This window comes from Leguminivora glycinivorella, chromosome 11 (genome assembly GCF_023078275.1).
Source record: "Leguminivora glycinivorella isolate SPB_JAAS2020 chromosome 11, LegGlyc_1.1, whole genome shotgun sequence".
Lineage (NCBI taxonomy): Eukaryota > Metazoa > Arthropoda > Insecta > Lepidoptera > Tortricidae > Leguminivora > Leguminivora glycinivorella.
In genome coordinates this window covers 11,029,324-11,052,188 of record NC_062981.1, presented here as the reverse complement: position 1 = coordinate 11,052,188, position 22,865 = coordinate 11,029,324, and the positions used below count along the sequence as shown (strand labels likewise).

Sequence of the window (22,865 nt, the reverse complement as noted above, 5' to 3'; positions counted from 1 at the left end):
TACACAGCCATTTTTATAACGGAGTACATAATCCGCTTCATCTTTGTTAATTAAATTACAATTACTTAATTATAAATTTCTGCTTGACTTGAAATTGCAATACAAAGTTTCTAAATACAAAATAATTTTCAATTAATACGAACGAAATTACATAATACAAGAAAACACACGTGTTATACGAGACACAGAAAATCCAATAACACTAATAAAAAAATAAAAAAACATTGTCCATGTCTAGGTACCTAGTTGTATCCTCGGAGTATAATACTCTAATCGTGATTCGTGGTGCTTGCAAGCCTTATTTATCATAATGTAGTATACATATCTAACTCATTTCATTTAGGTATACCCTTTTCATATTAAACGTCATTGTTAGTACTGTCATTATCATTTTTACAATTTAAATCATTTAATAACTTAAGCATCTAAAGCGTGCAACTCTGGGCAAGGGTACACAACGCATTTATTTACCTGGTCGGCCGACCTTTTATTTATTTATTTATTATTAGCTCAGGATACAAGGATATTTATTTTTAAGCGCGCACATACTATATTTATTCATACTCCCAGGCAGTTCTTTTAACACATCCATACATAATATCATTCCGTGTGTCCAAGGGTCTCCACGATTGATACTCGATCGAATCATGGTCAGACACCAAGGATTCCGTGCCTGCCTTGTATCCTGGCATACCTTTGCTATACCGTTTCGATCAAAGGTGCCTCTCGGGCCACCGAAGATGCGATAGGTATTTATTTATTTTATTAAAAAATAACAATATTCATACATTCCCATTCTTTCCAATTAAAATACCCATTCAAAGTCACAACAAAATACTCAAACTTAGAAAACTTTAATATATGTAAGAATGTCAACAACCCCTAACTGATCAGGCTAGGTGTCCTGTGAAAAGCTTAGATATATAAGTTTTCCCAGCAACTATACTAAAACGCCATTCAAAATCAATCAAATCCTTACTTGCCAAAAATCCTTGCTATAAATTGAATTATGAATTATACATACCTTTACCCTACAAAAAATAACCTTACACATACAATACCCAACTTTTACGCACCTCCTAGCCATAAAATCCAACATTAACTATAACATAACACATACAACACAAAACAATTCAATAATTAATAATTCATAATCTGTGCATAACATTCTCTAGTAAGTAATTATTTATCATCATGTAGTGTGATTGTGGCCTGTCACACTACAAAATGATGTATTTCCATATTATTAAGTGTCACATCCGTAAAAAATGTCAATTCCAGGTAACATCTTATTTTTATTATATATCTTAAACCAAATTAAAATAATTCTAAACTGAATACAATGTAAATCTAATTAATTAATTATTATTATTATTATTATCTTCGTATAATTATGTGGTTAAAAGTCTGTCGCGTGAATGTTTATACCTACATTTAAAAATCGGTATAATGTTCTAATACTATTTTAATTAACAATGAAATTCAAATGGTTTAAAACGGTGCAGAAAGCAATGTAATTCGAGATGTAATAACAGACGGGCGCATGCCGATCCCTTTAAGGAGTGCACGCGCCGCCGTCATGTGCCATATTTGTAAGAGATAAAATTATGTCACGAAAATAACTATAATATGAAGTTAAATAAAGTAATACAAATCAATTAGGTATCAATATGAAATAATACATCTATCTTATAAGGACATCACTAGTCGAACGTCCCCTTCACTAGCATCGCTGTCAAAAATGGCGTCAGACGGACTCAGAGCGTCACTTGAAGATAGCTTGTCATTGAACTTGTATTTTGAGATTCCGTTTAATAAACTGTATAATTAATAGTGGTATCCTGGTGTTTTTACTCTAACAGTTTCAGAAGCGCGATATTAAGTTACCCATATACGCCCGTACTATGTAATTTGTCCGAAATTGACAATGTCATCATTCTCGCGCCGCGCTCATAACCTTTTATTGTTGTGCAACAGTATTTAATTAACACCAGTCGATCTGATTCGACGAGTAAAGACACTAGCACCATATACTACAGTTAAAAGTATCCATTGCAGTTTACGAGATATTCACACTTTGGAGTAATATTTGATCATAATGAGTGTGAAATCGGAAGTAAAAGTGATCCAAACACAGTGCTCTGGGGCTGAAATTATCAACATCCACTATAGTAGCCTGTGTTGTGTTTCTTTCTTTCAGATCAACTTAATTATGTACATGTTGCAGATACTAATACTTTTATATACTCACAAAATGTATCACAATAAGTACCACAGTAAGTCATGGACGGTGAGATGCTAACCACATCCAAGTTGTCATTCACAATTGCTCCAGGCAAAGAGTATTACCAGTATATATAGAGGGGCTGCAGTAGTGAATAATCATTAGCTCACTTGTGTGTTGTGTTTTTGTGCTTCCAGATATGTTTCAGAATACTTAATACATATTGAACCTACTTGTGATATATTGACAATTGTCACGGTGTCACAGTGAAACAGAATATAAGATAAGTTTCAATCTAAATGGCACCTAAATGATTCCTTATAACATGTGACTTTATGGGTTTTATGATCTACAAAGAGAGATGATCATTATCTTGCCCTATTTGTCATATTAAAAATAAGTTTGTCCGGAATGACATGGAATAAGGTATTTATCCTACTCAATAATATTGTGCCATTGCATCTGGCTTATGTAAGTATGCTGACAGTAAATACATTTTAAATTCACTACAGGTTAGTATAATGGATGAGTAAATAAGCATAAGAAAACTTTGACAACTCTTTTGTTACTATAAGTTTTGTCACTTTACCGGGGACTGTATTTTGAAATCTGTCTTAGTGACATTCTTATGCATATAAACTCTGTATGATCTTGCATTTTTCTAAATGAGGAAACATGTTGCTATATTACATGGCACAAATTCATCAAAAATGTTGATAAAATAATAATAATATTAACATAATAATATTTTGATGAGGTTAATTATGCATCTTTGTAAAACCATAATGTGTGTTAAAATTAAGCACTGAAGTATAGTGTATTGTTGATGCTGTTTTGTTTATAATAATGCTGGTTTAGCATTGCAAACATTTTTGACAAGAAATGTAATCAATGTAATCATGTTCTAAATTGAACCAAAGACAAATATATTACCTAGACAGACACTTGGAACATTTATTATCATGACATAGTCCAGTGTCCATTTAATGCATTGACAGTGATATAATTTGTTCTTTAAATTACATTCCTTTCCAGATTAATTTATTGATTACAGTAGTTGCCTGCCGGTAATCCGGAGACTATTGACCATAAGTTGAAAATACTTGCATTGATAAGGCATGATTCCAGAAGTTCCTGAGGTTAAATCTTGCTAAAAGCTGGAAACACCAAACTGGATATCTATTGAACTATTTATGACACTGGTAAAATTTGTCATAGCTAATGGTAAGAGATTTTGATATTTATAGACCCGATGGACTTTAACGGTCTACATGCTATACTTGTCTGTTACAACAAATCAGTTTGATTTGGAATTGGGCTTGAAACATGCCAATCAGTTAAGTTTTTAAAAGATGTGCAATAATCTGAGGTAAATAACTTAATTGGAGCTTCTAATAATTTTAACCACTTCACTGCGAAGGAATGTTTCCGAACCGAAGCATGACAAACAGGTTACCGTTTGAAGTTGACAAGTATTGTCTACTTTTAATATGTTCTGTTCCTTGAAATATAAAAATAACTATACACTTCTATTGCTTCTTGATTTCACAAGAATATATATATTTTACATGTTTGTGACTTTTGCAAGAATCAAAAATAATGATATTTTGTTATAAAAACCCATTAACCTGTACTAAGTATTCTTGCATATGCATAGTATTAACACAACTAACAAAATTATGTAGTTGTGCAGGTGGCAGCTATATGGATAATGTTGTGCTTTAAATTGCACATATACCTACAGCTGGAGCACCTCTCTAGTGTGTCTTTTGAAGCATTGTCTGGCAAGCCTGATGGTTTAATCAATAAGCTTATGCACCATGCCTGATGATGATATATAAATATCTTTGTCTAGAACCATTTGGTAAGTGAACAATGATAGATAAAATATTACATTATTTGAATGTAGTGAAACCTCGATAAGTCAAGCCAAGTGCCATATGATTATTCTTGCTTGGCTGGACTGTAGGTATTTCAATAATGGTACGTGTTACCTTATTTAGGGGCACGGGAAAAATAAGCCAAGTTTCATAAAATTATTTTTGGTTGGCTGAAATGTATTTTAATAATGGTATATATAGTAAGCGTGATTACCTTATTTAGGGGCACGGGAAAAATAAGACAAGTTGCACGCCGGATTAAGAACCGAGTTGTGTTTTGCCTTATTAGTCTCAGATTAAGAACTGAGTTGTCATTACATATATGCACGCTGGATTAAGAACCGAGTTATGTTTTGCCTTATTAATCTCAGATTAAGACATTAGTTGTCATTACATATATGCACGCCGGATTAAGAACCGAGTTGTGTTTTGCCTTATTAGTCTCAGATTAAGAACTGAGTTGTCATTACATATATGCACGCTGGATTAAGAACCGAGTTGTGTTTTGCCTTATTAGTCTCAGATTAAGAACTGAGTTGTCATTACATATATGCACACCGGATTAAGAACCGAGTTATGTTTTGCCTTATTAATCTCAGATTAAGACATTAGTTGTCATTACATATATGCACGCCGGATTAAGAACCGAGTTGTGTTTTGCCTTATTAGTCTCAGATTAAGAACTGAGTTGTCATTACATATATGCACGCTGGATTAAGAACCGAGTTGTGTTTTGCCTTATTAGTCTCAGATTAAGAACTGAGTTGTCATTACATATATGCACACCGGATTAAGAACCGAGTTATGTTTTGCCTTATTAATCTCAGATTAAGACATTAGTTGTCATTACATATATGCACGCCGGATTAAGAACCGAGTTGTATTTTGCCTTATTAGTCTCAGATTAAGAACTGAGTTGTCATTACATATATGCACGCTGGATTAAGAACCGAGTTGTGTTTTGCCTTATTAGTCTCAGATTAAGAACTGAGTTGTCATTACATATATGCACACCGGATTAAGATCCGAGTTATGTTTTGCCTTATTAATCTCAGATTAAGACATTAGTTGTCATTACATATATGCACGCCGGATTAAGAACCGAGTTGTGGTTTGCCTTATTAGTCTCAGATTAAGAACTGAGTTGTCATTACATATATGCACGCCGGATTGAGAACCGAGTTGTGCTTGTGCTATTACTCTCAAATTGAGAACCGAGTTGTGCTTGTGCTATTACTCTCAAATTAAGAACCGAGTTGCCATTGCATATATACACGCCGGATTAAGAACCGAGTTGTGTTGCCTTTACATGATGTTAATAATATATTCTGTTCACAGGGTTTCCTGATATATAAGCACATTGTACCTGAATCTTGTGGTATCCATGGTAGTGTAACTAATGTGATATCCACAAGTAAAAATGAAGTGATTTCCGTCACTTAAAGTGTGAGTCATAATTATAATGATTACTTTAATGTCTGCTATACATTTAGCACTTTGATTATTGTTTCTTAAGTAGTTCTGTTTATGCAATGCAGGCCTTAGGAGGCGGACCATGTGCATAAGACCTATTATTGTGATGCAGGTCTTTGGAGACGGACCATCATGTGTTATATAGACTATCCTTGTGAGGTTAGTTCTATTTCTGGTAATTGTGATGCAGGTCTTGGAGACGGGCCATCATGTGTTATATAGACTATCCTTGCGAGGTTAGTTCTGTTCTGGTATTTGTGGTGCAGGTCTTTGGAGACGGGCCATCATGTGTTATATAGACTATCCTTGCGAGGTTAGTTCTGTTTCTGGTATTTGTGATGCAGGTCTTGGAGACGGGCCATCATGTGTTATATAGACTATCCTTGCGAGGTTAGTTCTGTTCTGGTATTTGTGGTGCAGGTCTTTGGAGACGGGCCATCATGTGTTATATAGACTATCCTTGCGAGGTTAGTTCTGTTTCTGGTATTTGTGATGCAGGTCTTTGGAGACGGGCCATCATGTGTTATATAGACTATCCTTGCGAGGTTAGTTCTGTTCTGGTATTTGTGGTGCAGGTCTTTGGAGACGGGCCATCATGTGTTATATAGACTATCCTTGCGAGGTTAGTTCTGTTTCTGGTATTTGTGATGCAGGTCTTTGGAGACGGGCCATCATGTGTTATATAGACTATCCTTGCGAGGTTAGTTCTGTTTCTGGTATTTGTGATGCAGGTCTTTGGAGACGGGCCATCATGTGTTATATAGACTATCCTTGCGAGGTTAGTCCTGTTCTGGTATTTGTGATGCAGGTCTTTGGAGACGGACCATCATGTGTTATATAGACTATCCTTAATAGGCTAGTTCTGTTTCTGGTATTTGTGATGCAGGTCTTTGGAGACGGACCATCATGTGTTATATAGTCTATCTTTAAGAGGTTAGCTTGTCAAAAGCATGTTTTATGACCTTAAAGAGTAGTGATCTCAAGGTTACCTTGAAAGGGTTGCTTGCACTAATACTTTCCAGAGGTTGCTGGTGGAATTACGGTTTCCAATAGAGTGCATGCTACAGGCTGCGCGACAACCTTGTCATGAAGGGCCAACGTCTGCGGTCGTTGCGCTGCCAGCCTCGAAAGCAGCCGTATCACCGTGGCTTGCGTATGAAGCTTTGATATGGTAATGTTTGTTGTCTTATAGCAAAATTGGTGGCTAGTACACATTGATTATTACCTTTTATTAATTTTATCATGTTGATAGATAAATAATTAGCAGTTGTTAAAGGTCCTGCCAAGGAGAAGCCATGTATTCTGCTTAATATATTTTCATAAAAAAAAAGCTTACATGACAATATTTTCTAATATCTTCATTGTCATTGTTTATTACTAAATTATTTTACGGCTATGTAAGCCGGGTCTGTAATTGAGAGCATCGACTATGCTAATCGTACATTAATTTCTCGTAACCTTATCATGTTACTTGAACGACAGTTGTGTTGTACTGATTCTATCACCTACTGGCTTAGTTCCAAGGAAAAATTATCACGTTCTCGTTACATTAAGGAACTTAGTATTTCCCATGTATGTTACAGAGCTTTTTAATAAGAGCTTTCTTGCTGCTTGCTGTGTTAGAAGGCGGCTATGCTCACGCATGGAGTGTGTCATGTTCACCTCTCACGAGTTTGATGTACGCGTTGTTGCGCGTGCGGGGAGCTTCACAGCCTACAGTGACGGAGCCAACTGTGAAAAAGAAAAGAACAAATGAACAGATGAAGTCTACCGCCATCAGTTGGAGGCGCAGCCTGCTTCGGCTGTGTTGACTGCGGCAGTCATTAGTAGCAGCATGGATAGCAGAGACCTTCGGGACGAAAGGTCAAGGTCAGAATGGTCGAGTATAAGGACATCACTAGTCGAACGTCCCCTTCACTAGCATCGCTGTCAAAAATGGCGTCAGACGGACTCAGAGCGTCACTTGAAGATAGCTTGTCATTGAACTTGTATTTTGAGATTCCGTTTAATAAACTGTATAATTAATAGTGGTATCCTGGTGTTTTTACTCTAACAATCTATAAAATGTAGTTTAGAAAAATAAAATTAGACCAATATTTTAACCATAATTAAACAATTTATACTATGTACCTATATTTATACGATTTTAATATTTAAATTCAAACGTACACAATTATTATTATAAGGTCCAATTAGCAAATAAAATACCTATTTACTGTTAACCATGTCTTTTACACGGCACGTCACTAAATACACCATGTCACTTTATTGTTCACGACTCACGATGCAACCAATCTATCAATCACCAATTCACCATTACCTACTACATATATCAGTCATATCACTTTAGCACATTCTCGGACCTCCCTGGCACCATCGAAGGCCAAGGACACCATCAACTCCCTGCTGCAACCGTATTTATACTCGTACTTTAAATTGATTTTTATTTTTAACAGTCCAAATCAATTTCCGTTCCAGCCATTTAATTATTACAAAATTTTCACTTGGTAGTAATATATTCAGTCACTGATTTTTTTTTAATTTACTTTACACGTTGTGTTTTTCAGTCCACGATAAATTTTTCCTTAACTACCCGTACTTACATTTTCACTCACCAACATCACTATTCACGTATCAAAAGTTTCAGCAGTCCGTCACACTTATTGTTTTATACTTAAAAAGTTCAATAAGTCAAAATAATAATTTGCGCACTATTATATAATACTGGCGGCCTCGGCGCGCCGCCAGTGCAGCGCAAGGCCGCACTGGCAGGATCGCCATGCAATGTGGGAAGTAATCGAAACGACTAGTTATCTTTAGGACGTTTATTGCAATCCTATATATGGGTGGATACAGCTCTTATATACTAGCATCATAGAGTAGTAATACATAGAGAGTATACAAAGAGTATAAATGTAGACATGTATAGGGCATAATACAAGACTTATAACACTACAACCGAATAAGTTTCAAAGAATAATGGATAAGTTATTTAGAATGCGATATGTTACGTGTTATTTGGATGATTTGAACGTGTCGGGTGTAGACTTCGAAGATCATTGGAAACGATTGTTGAAAGTTTTTAGTATTTTATCAGATTGCGGTTTACGTGTTGCGCCGAACAAATGTAGTTTTTTTCAAACGTCGGTATCGTATCTGGGATATATAATTGACGCTGACGGGCTGCACACAGAGATAAGTAAAGTCGATGCAGTTAATAATACGCCGTTGCCAACTAACGTGAAAGAATTAAAAGCTTTTTTAGGCTTAGTGAATTATTATGGTAAATTTTTGAGAAACCTAAGCGACTTACTAAGCCCGCTATATGAACTCTTAAGAACGGAGAACGAGTTTGTGTGGAGCGCGGAGTGCGACGCGGCATTTAATAAAGTTAAACGGGCATTAGCAAAGGCTCCCGTGCTCGCGCACTTTGACGAGGGGCGGCCGACGTCGGTGACGTGCGACGCGGCGCCGGGCGGCGTGGCCGCCGTGCTGGCGCAGCGCGGGCCCGACGGCCGCGAGCACGCCGTGCTGCACGCCTCGCGCACGCTCAGCGCCGCCGAAAAGAATTACGCGCAGATTTGTCGAGAGGGTTTAGCGGTTATCTTTGGGGTCACTAAATTTCACGATTATATTTTTGGCAGGAAATTTACGCTGGTCACAGATTGTAAACCGTTAGCGTCCATATTTAGCGAAAAAAAAGGAATACCGCTTATGGCAGCGAGCCGACTCCAAAGATGGGCGGTAATATTAGGCGCATATAATTATGAAGTGAAATGCATTGGTACCCAACATAACTGCTTAGCGGATAGTTTGTCTAGAATACCGGTTCCAGATGATAATGTTCGATCACGTGTCGATACGTACCTACACTTTGTAGAAGACTCGGCCCCGATAAATTACAAAATAATTGCGAAGAACACCGCGACGGATAAAATTTTACAACAACTGACCAACGCGATTAAAACAAATTGGTTGTATTGTAACAGCGTAGACCTCAAGCCTTACTTCAGTATTAGGCAAAATTTGAATATCGAGCAAGGTTGCATTTTATATGGCCATCGTGTAATTATTCCGACTAGTTTACGAGAACAAATTTTAAATCAATTACACGAAACTCACCAAGGTATGGTGAAATGTAAAAGTTTGGCGCGTAACTATGTGTACTGGCCTAGCATCGATGTCGACATCGAGCGTGTGTGCCGCGCGTGCGACACGTGCGCGCGCGAGCGCGCGGCGCCCGCGGCGGCGCCCCTGCACCCGTGGGTATGGCCACAAGAAACGTGGTACCGCGTACATTGCGATTTTTTCTCATTAACGAATAATACACTTTATTATTTTGTTATTGTAGATGCTCATTCGAAATGGATCGAAGCGTTCCGCGTGCCGGGCACCTCCGCCAAAACTACGATCTCGAAATTGCGCCATATTTTTAGTCAATTCGAGTTCCCGCTCGAACTGGTATCGGATAACGGGCCACCGTTCAATAGCAATGAGTTTAAGAGTTATTTGCAAAACAATGGCGTTCATCATACAACAGTGACACCTTATAAACCTAGTAGCAACGGATCCGCAGAGAACTGCGTAAAAATTGTGAAAACAGCATTAAAAAAAGCTATACGCGATAAGGTTGACCTAGATACGGCAATGGAAGATTTCTTATCTATTTACAGAGCAACCCCTCATACGATTACTGGCAGGACACCGGCGAGCCTAATGTTAAAGAGGGAGGTGCGTACCACCTTTGACCTACTGCGGCCGAGTGTGAGCGAGACGGTACGACGTAAGCAAATCGAGCAAATTAATCATAAGAAAGGTTTTTTGAGAGAATTCGCCGTAGGAGATCGAATATATTTTAAACTTTATAAAAATAATAATTTTGCGTGGGAAACCGGTACGGTATGCGATCGTGTCGGTCCACTGACGTATTATATCAAAAGCGGCGGTAAAGTATTTAAAAAACACATAGACCAGTTGCACCGCGATTACTCGATCTTGTCAGACGAGACGAACGAATCTAACGATGTTGCTATCGATGGTTATGCAACTGGAGCGGCCCCCAATGAGTCATCTCTTGCGCCGGAGGAGCAGAACGGGTCGCCCGCTTCCGCGTCCGCGCCCGCGCCCGCGCCCGCTAGCCCAGCGGCGGCCGGGGAAGCGCGCTCCCCGCCCCGTCCACCAGAGGTACCGAGGTCAGACGACGTGCCGAGACCTAAAAGGACTCGCATCCCACCTAAAAGATTTGGTTTCGAAATAGACTAAACCGTTCGGTTTCATTTATTTTTTACTGCGCAAGAGTGATAAAAAGTTATTAAACAACATCTTCATCGCTGGTGGAATTGGATACAAACACGTCCGTAACACGGCTGACAATGCTAGACTAACTAGGTATTAAGTGATTGGAAGCACTCATGGTACTATTTAGTTACGATACCTTTGTCAAAAAGTCTGCGTAAGTCCATTTTCTTGAACGCAGAGATAGCTAGTTGTTTATCGAGCTTTAGACCGAGATAGAAATATGATATGATACATTAAGAGGTTTGAGGTGGTTCTACTGAACTGGAGTTTAATTTGTGGCGTTGATTTTCTTGCCTTGTGCTACGTCCAGATCTCGACATGAACTTAAGCCTAGTGCCCACTAAGCTCGCCGAGTCGAATCTCATTAATTCGCCTTCTGCATTTCTTATGAAACTACGTCCATTAGCGACGCGTCGAATCGGATTCATCGTTCATTGTAAATGTATGCAGGGCTCGATTCGACGTGCCTCGACTCCACCTAAGTGTCCTCAAGACTTTATTCAGCCTTTGTGACAGAGATTTAATACCTAAAGGGTACCATGAGTGGTTTCAACCACTTAATACTGCAGTTGGTGAAGTGGTACACAGTTGTGACATCTGAAGTCTACTCGTACCGTAGGTATGCTAGTAAGTAAAGTAAAGTAAAGTTTATTCATTGTTAACTGTGTACATAAGATGGTATGATATACAGGAAATACAGTATCAACAGTGCCCATTTCGAGCGTACAATATTCTTAAAAACTACTGACTATATTAGCTTACTGGCTAACTTATAATTATTACCCGGTATATTTCAGAAAAAACTCATTTAGTTTGTAGAACATCGTATGAAAAACGAAGCTTTATTTAAGACAAACAATGGGTTATAATTATGTATAAAGAAGAGAAATATGCAAACATTTATTTCTACAGGAAAAACCAACTAAGTAGGTATTCGACTGTTTCATTAAATCGTATTTGATCGTCAACTAAATACATTCTGAATATATATACGACAAAGTAGTAAACAAAAAAATATAGGGTTTAAAATGCCATACACATAACGTAAATTTCTTCATGTTTTCATATAAAACGTGCCTTCAAACTTTCAAACCGCATTATCTCAAAATCGCCTATTTACACATAGTCGGTATTTGCAGTAATAGACCGTTATCCTTTCCTTCGTCACACCACATGCAAAACCAATTATAGTCCCTATACAACTTTTTGGTAGAATGAAATTGCTGATGTTTGTAAACAAACATCTTCTGGAAAAACATCTTAAAGACATTTGGTGTATTTAGCCTGGCTTAAAATAAAGAATTTTGTTGATTGTTTTATTTAATTCGTTTTAATCCATAGGCAACCCTATCGCCGGACGCCGCGCACGTGCGGCTCGTTTCTTTGTAAGAATTTTGTAGGCATTTAAAAAGGCGGCATGTCGTGAACATCAAAGCAGTGGGCCTTCTGTACTTGTACTATTATATATTCTGTGTTCATATTTAAAAATATTTCTTTTGTCTAGCTCGACCCGTCTTCAAGCAAACGAGAAATGGTGGTCCGGGTCACGCAGGAGCGCGCATGCCGCGGCGTGCGCGCGCGGCGGACGGCAGCCGTCGACGTCGCGGACAACGGTAGCGCGATGGTGTCAGAATGCTTCCACTTCAGACTGCGGGCTGATGAGCTGCATACCACGAGTGTGACCGTGCAGGCGTTGCAACCACATTCGGTTTACGCCAAAGGTAAATATTTTTATTTTATTAAAATTTTTTTTAGTACAGATGGTGTTTTTTACGCACTAGTGCGAGAAGTGGTTCATTATATGCCAGCTCAAAATTTCGAAGGCTCATCTGTACTGAAAAACGTCGTACGATACACGTGCGAAAAGGAAATTCGTAACTCGTGTCGATTTAAAACATTCCCTTCGGTCGTTTTTTAATTTATCGCCACTCGTTTCGAACTTCCTTTTTTACGCAATGTACATTTAAGCGATCAAGTCCACAGGTGGCCGATTATGATCTTATTTTCTGTATGGTAGGTATTAAAGTTCGTCCCAATTCTTCTTTCGTCGCCAACCTTTCTTCGTCACCTTATTCAGTATTCGTCATCAGCTTTTTGGGCACGTTCGGTCACCTGTTCACAGTCTATAAATCCATGACTAGTGACAGTGGAGGAATTAAAAATAGGTGACGAAAGCAGCTGAATAGGACGAATTTAAGAATTTGACAAAAAAATGATATATGATCGAATATTAATAGGTGGTATAGGTACCCGGTATCTTTATTAATAACTGAAAGAGATCGCATATAGTCTATCTGATTATCATATTAGTTTATCCAAAGGGAAAAGTCGTCCTAATTGACCTTTTCGCGTGGCGTGACCCGTGAACTGCGCCGAGAGACCGCTTTCGCAAACTAAACATTTGCATCTGTCATCACAATGTAAACAGTTTTAGTACTTTGCTAGTCGTTAATACAACAAAATTGGAATGAAATTGCACTCAAACGGACAATAATAGTGTTACGATACTTTTGTTTTTTGACGAATATTGTTTTTTTACCTCTAGGCCTCTAGGGTAAAGAAAATATTAATTCATAATTTTTATTATGTTCAGTATTGTGATGGCCGTGAAGAAACGTCTTGAGTACGATATTTCACCAGATTACATATAAAATAAATACATACAAAAAACAAGTTACCTTGTAAATGTTATGGCCTGAACTATTTTTGTCGTAGTCTATTAAGCAAATTAACACTAAGCCTGCGTCCGAATAAATGGACGTAGTTACGCAATAACGTTCCAATCCATCTGAAATTGTCATTGAAATGAAAGACTTTTGTTTTTCACATAAGGTCTAAAACTTAATGATAATTTCATGTGAATTGGAACGTTCTTGCGTAACTACGTCCAAATGTGCTTGCGTTATTACGATTTCAACGGTATGCGTATTCTTCTTCATCACACAATTTTTAAATATTATATTGAACATATTGTTCCATAACTTTGATGCATGAAGTGCTTATAAAGTATTATGATATTACGCTTCCGAACTGTCATTACTAAAATTTGCCGCTTCCGACAAGATTCAAACCTTCGCATTCCCTTTGGACGTGCACGGATTGCTAAGGTCACAGGTTTAAGTCCTACCAAATATTAACGATAGTTAGCACAATAAACTAAAACACATGGTATCATACTATGTTTCAAATGGGCCACTGAACGACACAAGCCTAATGAAATGGTATTCACTTAGGATGTTAGTGGATTGTGATCTAAAATAGTTTCCGTTCATAACCTGCAACTTACTGATGGCTAGTCAATATTATCCATACTAATATTATAAATGGGAAAGTGTGTGTGTCTGTTTGTCCGTCCTTCACGGCAAAACGGAGCGACGAATTGTAATGATTTTTCAAGTGGAGGTAGTTGAAGGGTATTATACAAATACCTACCTATATATATAGAAAAAAAACCATGACAGAAATGTATAAATATGTGTTCATCACACCAAGAAATGCCTGAAATGTGTGGTGGCCACCACGAAGCCACAGAATATTAGTAGTACGAAATACGGAGAAATTTAAAATATTCCAAAATAAAAGGTAACTTATTTTATACGGGTTCATTTCCAGTAAACCAGTGGGTCACAAAATACATTAACGTCACTCAGGACTTTTTAAAAGTAGGAAGTTAGAAAGGAAAGTGATAACTACTTTGAGGAGAAAAAGGACGTGGTCACCACCACCAGACATAATTACTTAAGTAATGAAATGAAAAAATAAATTACTTGTAAAATACCATTTGAGCAGGGAAATTGAGTATCATTACAATTACAAAACAGTCCAGGTTCAACCCTTAAACTATTTTTTTATAAATATTTCTAAATTATACTAGTGCGTTGTAAACGTTTTGAGACAACCGGATCGAGCGATTGCGTTCTCATAGTGAATTACTAAGGGAAATCATATGTGTGGTGTTTCTTCTAATAATTTAACTTGATATAACACATCTAAGATCCACAAATATGTGGTGACTTTGAGTTGGCTTGAATGCTCTGTCTAGTTGTTAAGGTGGTCTGTGATTTTATCCTCTAACAATTCGTAAAAATGTCAGGTGAATGTGGATATATAAGGTCCTAATTTATTAGTTGCAGATATTTTAACACATGATACTTTACATTAGAATAATTAACTTTAAATATAAATTAAGAAATATTTTCATGTAACTTTTTTGATTTAATTTTCCTAACAAAAAAAATAATTATAATTTCGTCTAAAAAAATCATCATGTGCATTATCACATGTCACAATAACACTGTCTGTCATGTCAACAATTGTTTGTTGTAAATGTCGTAAAGTTTCGGCGGGAAAACTGCACATGTCTTTGAAGTGGCCAGTTACAGTTAAGTGGTACGTAAAACAGGTACTAGAATCTGTTCAATGAGTTTTCATTTAATAATCACATAAACAGGGTGTTTTTACGTAGCAAATTTGTTTTTCCGTTTTCTCCAAAAAAACATCGTAAAAGCTATAATGTTTCACGGTTTAATATACTCCAGAGACCGAGTACTATCAGCTGTAAAAATATCTGCATCTAATAAATTAGGACCTTATATGTGGGATGGTATCGAAAATAAAAATGCCCTCTTTTTTAACCGACTTCAAAAAAGGAGGAGGTTCTCAATTCGACTGAATGTTTTTTTTTTTTATTATTTTTTTGTATGTATGTTACTCGATATCTCCGAGAATCGTGGACCGATTTTCAAAATTTTTTTTTTGATCGAACCGGTATAACCCCGAGATGGTCCCATTGGCACCAAGTCAGGGTCTGATGATGGGATCCTGGAGAAATCGAGGGAACTCTTCAAATGTTATAGGCACATGTAATGTTTTTAGTATATTTTTCAAAGGTACACCAGTATTTACGTCTGATGGTAATAATTTTATGTGGCTGAGCTGATGATGGAAGGTCAACTCCTCAATGGTTAGGAGTTTAAGGATAATTATTTCACTACTGTACATGTATTCGGACTGATACATATAATATCACTAGGAACCACTAAAAATCAACTGAGCTGATGATGGAAGGTCAACTCCTCAATGGTTAGGAGTTAAAGGATAATTCTTTCACTACTGTACATGTATTCGGACTGATACATATAATATCACTAGGAACCACTAAAAATCAACAAATAAATAAACTTTTTAACAAAAAAAAAATAAAACCGCCTTCAAAAATAAGCGCGTTACAAAACACGGAGAAACTAAAAAGCCAAAAATAATAAACCTTTCAATTCAGATTTCTTATCGTATTGCAATAAGCTAAACATCCAAATTATAAACAATTCAATTATTTTTGGAGTCGGTACCAGCCTGTGTATGGTTGGGTGGGTCAAACAGGCAATAGCAAGGCGACGAACAGGTCTGGTACCGACTACAAAAATAATTGATTTGTTTATAATTTGGATGTTTAGCTTATTGCAATACGATAAGAAATCTGAATTGAAAGGTTTATTATTTTTGGCTTTTTAGTTTCTCCGTGTTTTGTAACGCGCTTATTTTTGAAGGCGGTTTTATTTTTTGTTAAAAAGTTTATTGTAGACCGTTATTTACAAATTAGATAAACATATTCCTACAGGTAGAATTTTCACTTTCTCGAAATTTTTATCTGAATGACAAATGTCCGAAACCTTTCAACGTGATTTATGAGCCCGGTTTGCGAACAGATTTAAATATAAATCGCCTACCTACGTAAAATGAATGTCTTCACTGAGAAATATTACGAGTCAGGTAATGATGATTTATTTGAGTAACTATTTTTATAAAAGGTTTTTTATTATCTTAATGGCATTTGGTTATTTAGGTTAATGCATTTGGAATAAAAATCTTTAAATTAGCTACTACATAAAGTAATTCAAATAAATATTCATCAGAGTACTATAAATTCACCTAATACTCTCTCATGTAATTACATATAATATTATGTTAGTTCATTCCTCATTATTTCGCATATTAGCCTCTGTTTTATTAATATAGAATATACAGAATGTAACTACAAAGTAATATCACTTAATTATACTTAATATTTTACATGTATTTTATGTTCTTGTATATTGCATGAGAGCTAGCACAATTTAATCATGTTGAATCTCAAACAAAGCAAATTAAATTGGACTAAAACATACGTACATATTACATTCTTTATGAACACAATGTATGCACAGTTTCGTATTTAGACAATACTAAAGTATGTCTCTCGTATCAAATTAAGTGCAGATAACAAGAGATTTTAATATCAATTATATTAATAAGAGAGCGTTCTTGGGTCGACCGGCTGGTGGCGGTTCAAATCAGTGATTGGCAAGAGGTTGCGCAGGATCGGGACAGGTGGCGATCTCTCATTTCGTAGGCGAGCAATTCCCGGTACATTTGGATCACGTCTCCGATTTCGATAAAAATTGTTAGGCTGATGGTTGGAGGCATGATGCTGAGCAAGATCCACTAGGTTTCCCAAAATGTCCTAGGTAGTTTGTATGAAACTTTCCTTTTTTGTTACCGAAAATGTATAGAAATCTGGTAACAAAAAAGATACTCAGTCTACCAATTTTTATCAAAATCGGAGACGTGATCCAAATGTACAAACTTATCGGGTCACTGAGGCCAGGATTCACTTTGGATCGTTGAGCCAAAATAGTTAGTTACTTAGTTAATTATACTAACTGTGGAGAATTCGAAAAAGCGTTTATGTGTAGAACCAAAAATTACATTCATTTTCCGTGATGTTTGCGCTATCTAGTAGCACAGTATAATAAAGAGTATTATCGTACAGTATGGCCACTCCAGCTCCCCGCTGAAAGTGCCACCCACCCCCTCTCGGTTACCTCACAGTTACCGCCTATCAAAAACGCGAACAGCAGTCGATCTGTCATATCTCACTCATACAAGCAATCTAAAACTTCGTGAGTTTTGAGGAAGACGCAAACCGTAAATTAATATATTGTTGTATAAAAACAAGAGAACCTTAATTACAAATATACAAATTGCGCTCTTCCAGAATATTATAAATGAAACAATATTGGTAATTTGTGAAGTAGCTAAAGCTAAGTTACGAAATGGAAATTTAAATATTAACTCTCATTAATTAGGGCAAAGGATTACTTTTACTTAACATGAATCCCAAATTAATTATTAACTTAAAGGTTGAATTGAATTATTCTGTTTAAATTGTATTCATTCATAAATTTTATATTGTATTAATGGTATTTGATAATGATGTACTTGGAAATTAACGTAAATGGATTTATTTGACAAGGTTTAATGGAAACTAGGTAAGGTACAGCGGGGCAATTACGACTGGGGGTCGAATGCAACTGATCCATCTTTTTCCATGTTTTACAATGTTTGCATTATTAATCCGACGCAACGGAGCCACGCTGTGACGTCATCGCCCAAATCCATTGTTTAATTTTATTTTTATTATTGTTCTCATTATTTTCTCTCTTTTTTGTTATCTAAGTTTCGTGACGCATTGGTTTTACTGTAATGTCATGTAAACATGTTTTTACTAATAAATAAAATAAATAAAATAAATAAAATAAATAAAATAAATAAATAAATAAATTAGAGTGTCCACTGGTTATATATGGCACGCGTGTTAAGTGGATACATGTAGAACTCAATATGTAAAAATGGATCAGTTGCCATTGCGCTCCAACGGGATTTGCCCCGCTGTACCTTAAGACATTTTTGAAAACAAGATATTTTTACGTTAATTTTAAAACTGGGAAATTACTGCCTTGTCTGAGACTTGAACCCACGATCCGTGGATCGATAATCTAGCGTCCTACCACCTGAACCATGAGGACCTTGTATATAGTCCCCCCATAGTGATGGGGTACCTATAATCTATCTATCATTATTAATCGATGTCGAGAATTGATAGGTAACTAATTACTAAAAGTAGGTTATCACAAAATTTCATTTAAATTGACAAATAATAAGGTGGATGTACTAGTGCTCGACGCGGTACTAGTACTCGTCACCCATGGTTTAAATAGCGATTAATAAGATAAGATTACTGTTACATTCATCGCAATTAGATTTATTAGATGAGAAATGTTTGTAGCCTTCACATTTCATACGCCATATTATAAAATATAGAAACTTTTTTCAATTAATGAATAATATATGTGATGACATTGTCATGAGCAATCAATCTCTCAATTTTGTTAGCGATTTGGTTAAGCTTTGCTCGTATTTGCTGACTTATTTAAAATACTTTCACGGTAAGTTGTGAACATATTCTATAACTGTGTTGGTGCTAGAATGTGCGGGAAGATATTTAAGTAATTAAATGTCGATTTCGTTCATTGTTACTGTGATAAACAAGCGTGTCATTTATTAGGACTGAAAACCGTCGCAAGTCTAAAACTCGACACGGCTGGCATTTATTGGGACTGTTACGTTATTTTCCAAGTCCCAATGTTTGTCGAGCCGTTTTTTCAGGATATCACGATTAAAGTAGCCAAAACGAATCGTTTACAGTTTCATATTATCAGCATATTTTTCTGTAAGTCACATTAACTTTACTGAAAAAAACAAATTACATGCACATAGACAGTTTTTTGTATATCTTTTACGGTTTTATTGATATGTTTTCTCGTTAAATGTAGTGAAATCTGTATAATTTCTTTGGGGCTTGACATGTCATTTTTCACAAAACATTTTCCTGGATCTGTTCTTCGTGATGCTTCCAGATACAGAGGTGGATTTAAACGACGAAGAAGTGGAGCCGGCAAAGTATTGCAGAACCTGTGGAATACAATTTTTATTTTGGGGGAATCCCTATTTTAGTTCATTACATAATTTATTTTGCTCAAAGTGCGGAGCCGACTTATTCTATTTTATTACATAAATGTAACACGTAAAAAGTAAATGTTATCAACAGAATACGTTTTTTTTTATTAAATTATTTAATTTTGTAGTAAATTTTAACCCAAAACACTTGTTTTTTTACTGTTTTTCCTGAATCATACTTAAATGTCATCTATTAGGACTGCCAGCAAAAGCACCTGTCAGTTATTCGGACAAGCGTATTGACTTACGTTTTATTTAATTTTGAGATTTTTTTATATTATCACTGTATAAAACTAATTGCATTTAACAAAGTTAAAGGTCACATCTCCCAAAAAAGATGGATATGTTTTGTATAGATGGGTAAATTATCGTAATATCACGAAACACATAAATATTTTCCCTTAACCTGTCGAGCAGTGGTACATCCACCTTAATATCTATCTTTTTAAGTAAAAATACCTACATCCGAAAAACGTAAAAAAATAGAAAAAGTTTTATTTTTCAATTTTTTTCAACTCGTATAATTTTATTCCTTATTCTGGCCTCAGAAACCTTACTTATTTATAATCTTTCCAGTTCCTCATGTAACACCATGTATGTAATGAAATTTAATTTACATTGCGGCTCTTCATGCTTGCACTTTGCAGTATTAAGTTTCTGGCTCATGAACGTAGACGTAGCGTAGCAAGACGTAGCGTAGCGTTGCCTACGCCGTAGCAACCACAGACAATTATTAAACTGGCTCCTATTCAGGGTACTAGGGATTACAATCCGGACTAGTTTTGAGTCCGGTAACCGGCTGGACCAAATCAGGTCTGGTATAGCTATTACAATCTGAATGGTTTTAAATCCGGACGGATCCGGCCGGTTCGGAACTTTTTTTTTATTATTATGGACTGATCGGCGATTGACCCTAGTCACACCTGATGGGAAGTGAAGACAGAGTCTAAGATGGAGCTCACCGATTCAGTAATAGCCTATTCACTCTACGTTTAAAGAGACCGAGGCCGTATTTTTCTGGGAACACCGATGCTGGGATGCGGGATGCATGGGCTGGGGATGCTGGGATACTGGTTTTGTATAGGGATATCAATTCCAATCCGGATTGCTTCTCAATAAATCCATACTAATATATAATAAATGGGAAAGTGTGTGTGTCTGTTTGTTTTTCCGTCTTTCACGGCGAAACGGAGTGACGAATTGACGTGATTTTTTAAGTGGAGATAGTTGAAGGGATGGAGAGTGACATAGGCTACCTTTTATTTCTTTCTAACGCGAGCGAAGCCGCGGGCAAAAACTAGTAATAAATAAATAATAAATATTATAGGACATTCTTACAGAGATTTACTAAGTTCCACGGTAAGCTCAAGAAGGCTTGTGTTGCAGGTACTCAGACAACGATATTTATAATATACATAGAAAACATCCATGACTCAGGAACAAATGCCCTTACCGGGATTCGAACCCAGGACCAAGGCGTAGCAGGCAGGGTCACTAAGCGCTAGGCCAGACCGGTCGTCATCATCTCGCAAATCAATCCGTTCTGACCGGATCTGGCTTGTTATAGGGGTATCAATTACGATTCGGATTGGTGGATCCGGTCAGATTCGGATATCAAAGCTCACATCAATAAATAATATCTTGTTTTTTGTTTGATACGTGATTGTTCACCTTACTGAAGACTAAAACTTACCTAGCAAAAATTGTAACATTAGAGCGTCAAACTCAATTAAAAAACTAAATTTAAAATCTACGACATATTTGTTACGTATTATCACAATAAAAAAACTCCTCAATTCGTTTTTTACACTTAGGTAATTTAAGTCGCTTAACTTCAAACTTAAGTAAATCCATTCTAACAATCTGAAAAATAATCAACTTTATAGCAGAATGGAGTTACCCGAGTTTGAAGTTAAGCGACACATTTATACAATAAAATAAAATGTGCCAGATCCGGCCGGATAACCGGGTTCGGAATCCATACCGGATTGCAATCCGGACCTGCTACGCCAACGTATGTACTCGTACATGCAATTACTAGTGCTAAGCTAACAGAGATTGCACCTTATGCCTTCAGCTTTACAACCCTCATTATACTAACAGCATCTGGCCATAAATGTCACACTGAGCAAACATTAGCAAACCTAATTAAGTAGACACTTTATGAACGTCATAACAGTTTTAATGACCACTAGAATGAGGTGATTGCATTTTTCATAGTTTTGTCATTTGAATAAAAATACCGTACATAGAAATGCCATATGCCAATTTTTATTATATACGCCTTGTAGGGAACAAATCAAATTATTTTATGAAATATTTTTTGATTTGTTTTTTTTTTTTTTTTTTTTTTTTTTTTTTTTTTTTAAGTAGTAACACTACTATATATAAATTATAAACTGAAATAGATACCATACACTAAAGAAAAAGCGATCAAGCCCACTGGTGGCGAAGCCGGGAATCGAACCCGGGTCTCCAGCTAACGCGGCTGACGTGTTCGACCGCTACACCACCCCGACCGCCGAGGTACCCGTCGAAATTTCTCTAGTGTATGTTATCTCTGAAGGCTAGGCGCCTTTGACCAACTCTAAGGGCGAGCAATTAGTGCTTGCACCTCCTATATGAATCCTTTTGCAGGATTACGATATAGCGAGAGAGATGGTGCTGCCATCTATCGATGTAGGGAACAAATCAAATTATTTTATGAAATATTTTTTGATTTGTTTTTTTTTTTTTTTTTAAGTAGTAACACTATATATAAATTATAAACTGAAATAGATACCATACACTAAAGAAAAAGCGATCAAGCCCACTGGTGGCGAAGCCGGGAATCGAACCCGGGTCTCCAGCTAACGCGGCTGACGTGTTCGACCGCTACACCACCCCGACCGCCGAGGTACCCGTCGAAATTTCTCTAGTGTATGTTATCTCTGAAGGCTAGGCGCCTTTGACCAACTCTAAGGGCGAGCAATTAGTGCTTGCACCTCCTATATGAATCCTTTTGCAGGATTACGATATAGCGAGAGAGATGGTGCTGCCATCTATCGATGTAGGGAACAAATCAAATTATTTTATGAAATATTTTTTGATTTGTTTTTTTTTTTTTAAGTAGTAACACTACTATATATAAATTATAAACTGAAATAGATACCATA

The 22,865-nt window shown here is 36.5% G+C and overlaps 1 protein-coding gene across 1 annotated transcript in view; it reads left to right on the top strand.

The window, feature by feature from the left end:
• Positions 1-22,865, top strand: part of LOC125231053 (synaptotagmin-15-like) — a 129,916-nt gene that overhangs the window by 88,467 nt on the left and 18,584 nt on the right. Inside the window, exon 11 of the mRNA XM_048136397.1 lies at positions 12,380-12,596. Coding sequence (XP_047992354.1) covers positions 12,380-12,596 — 217 coding nt within the window. The remainder of the gene's footprint in view (positions 1-12,379; positions 12,597-22,865) is intronic.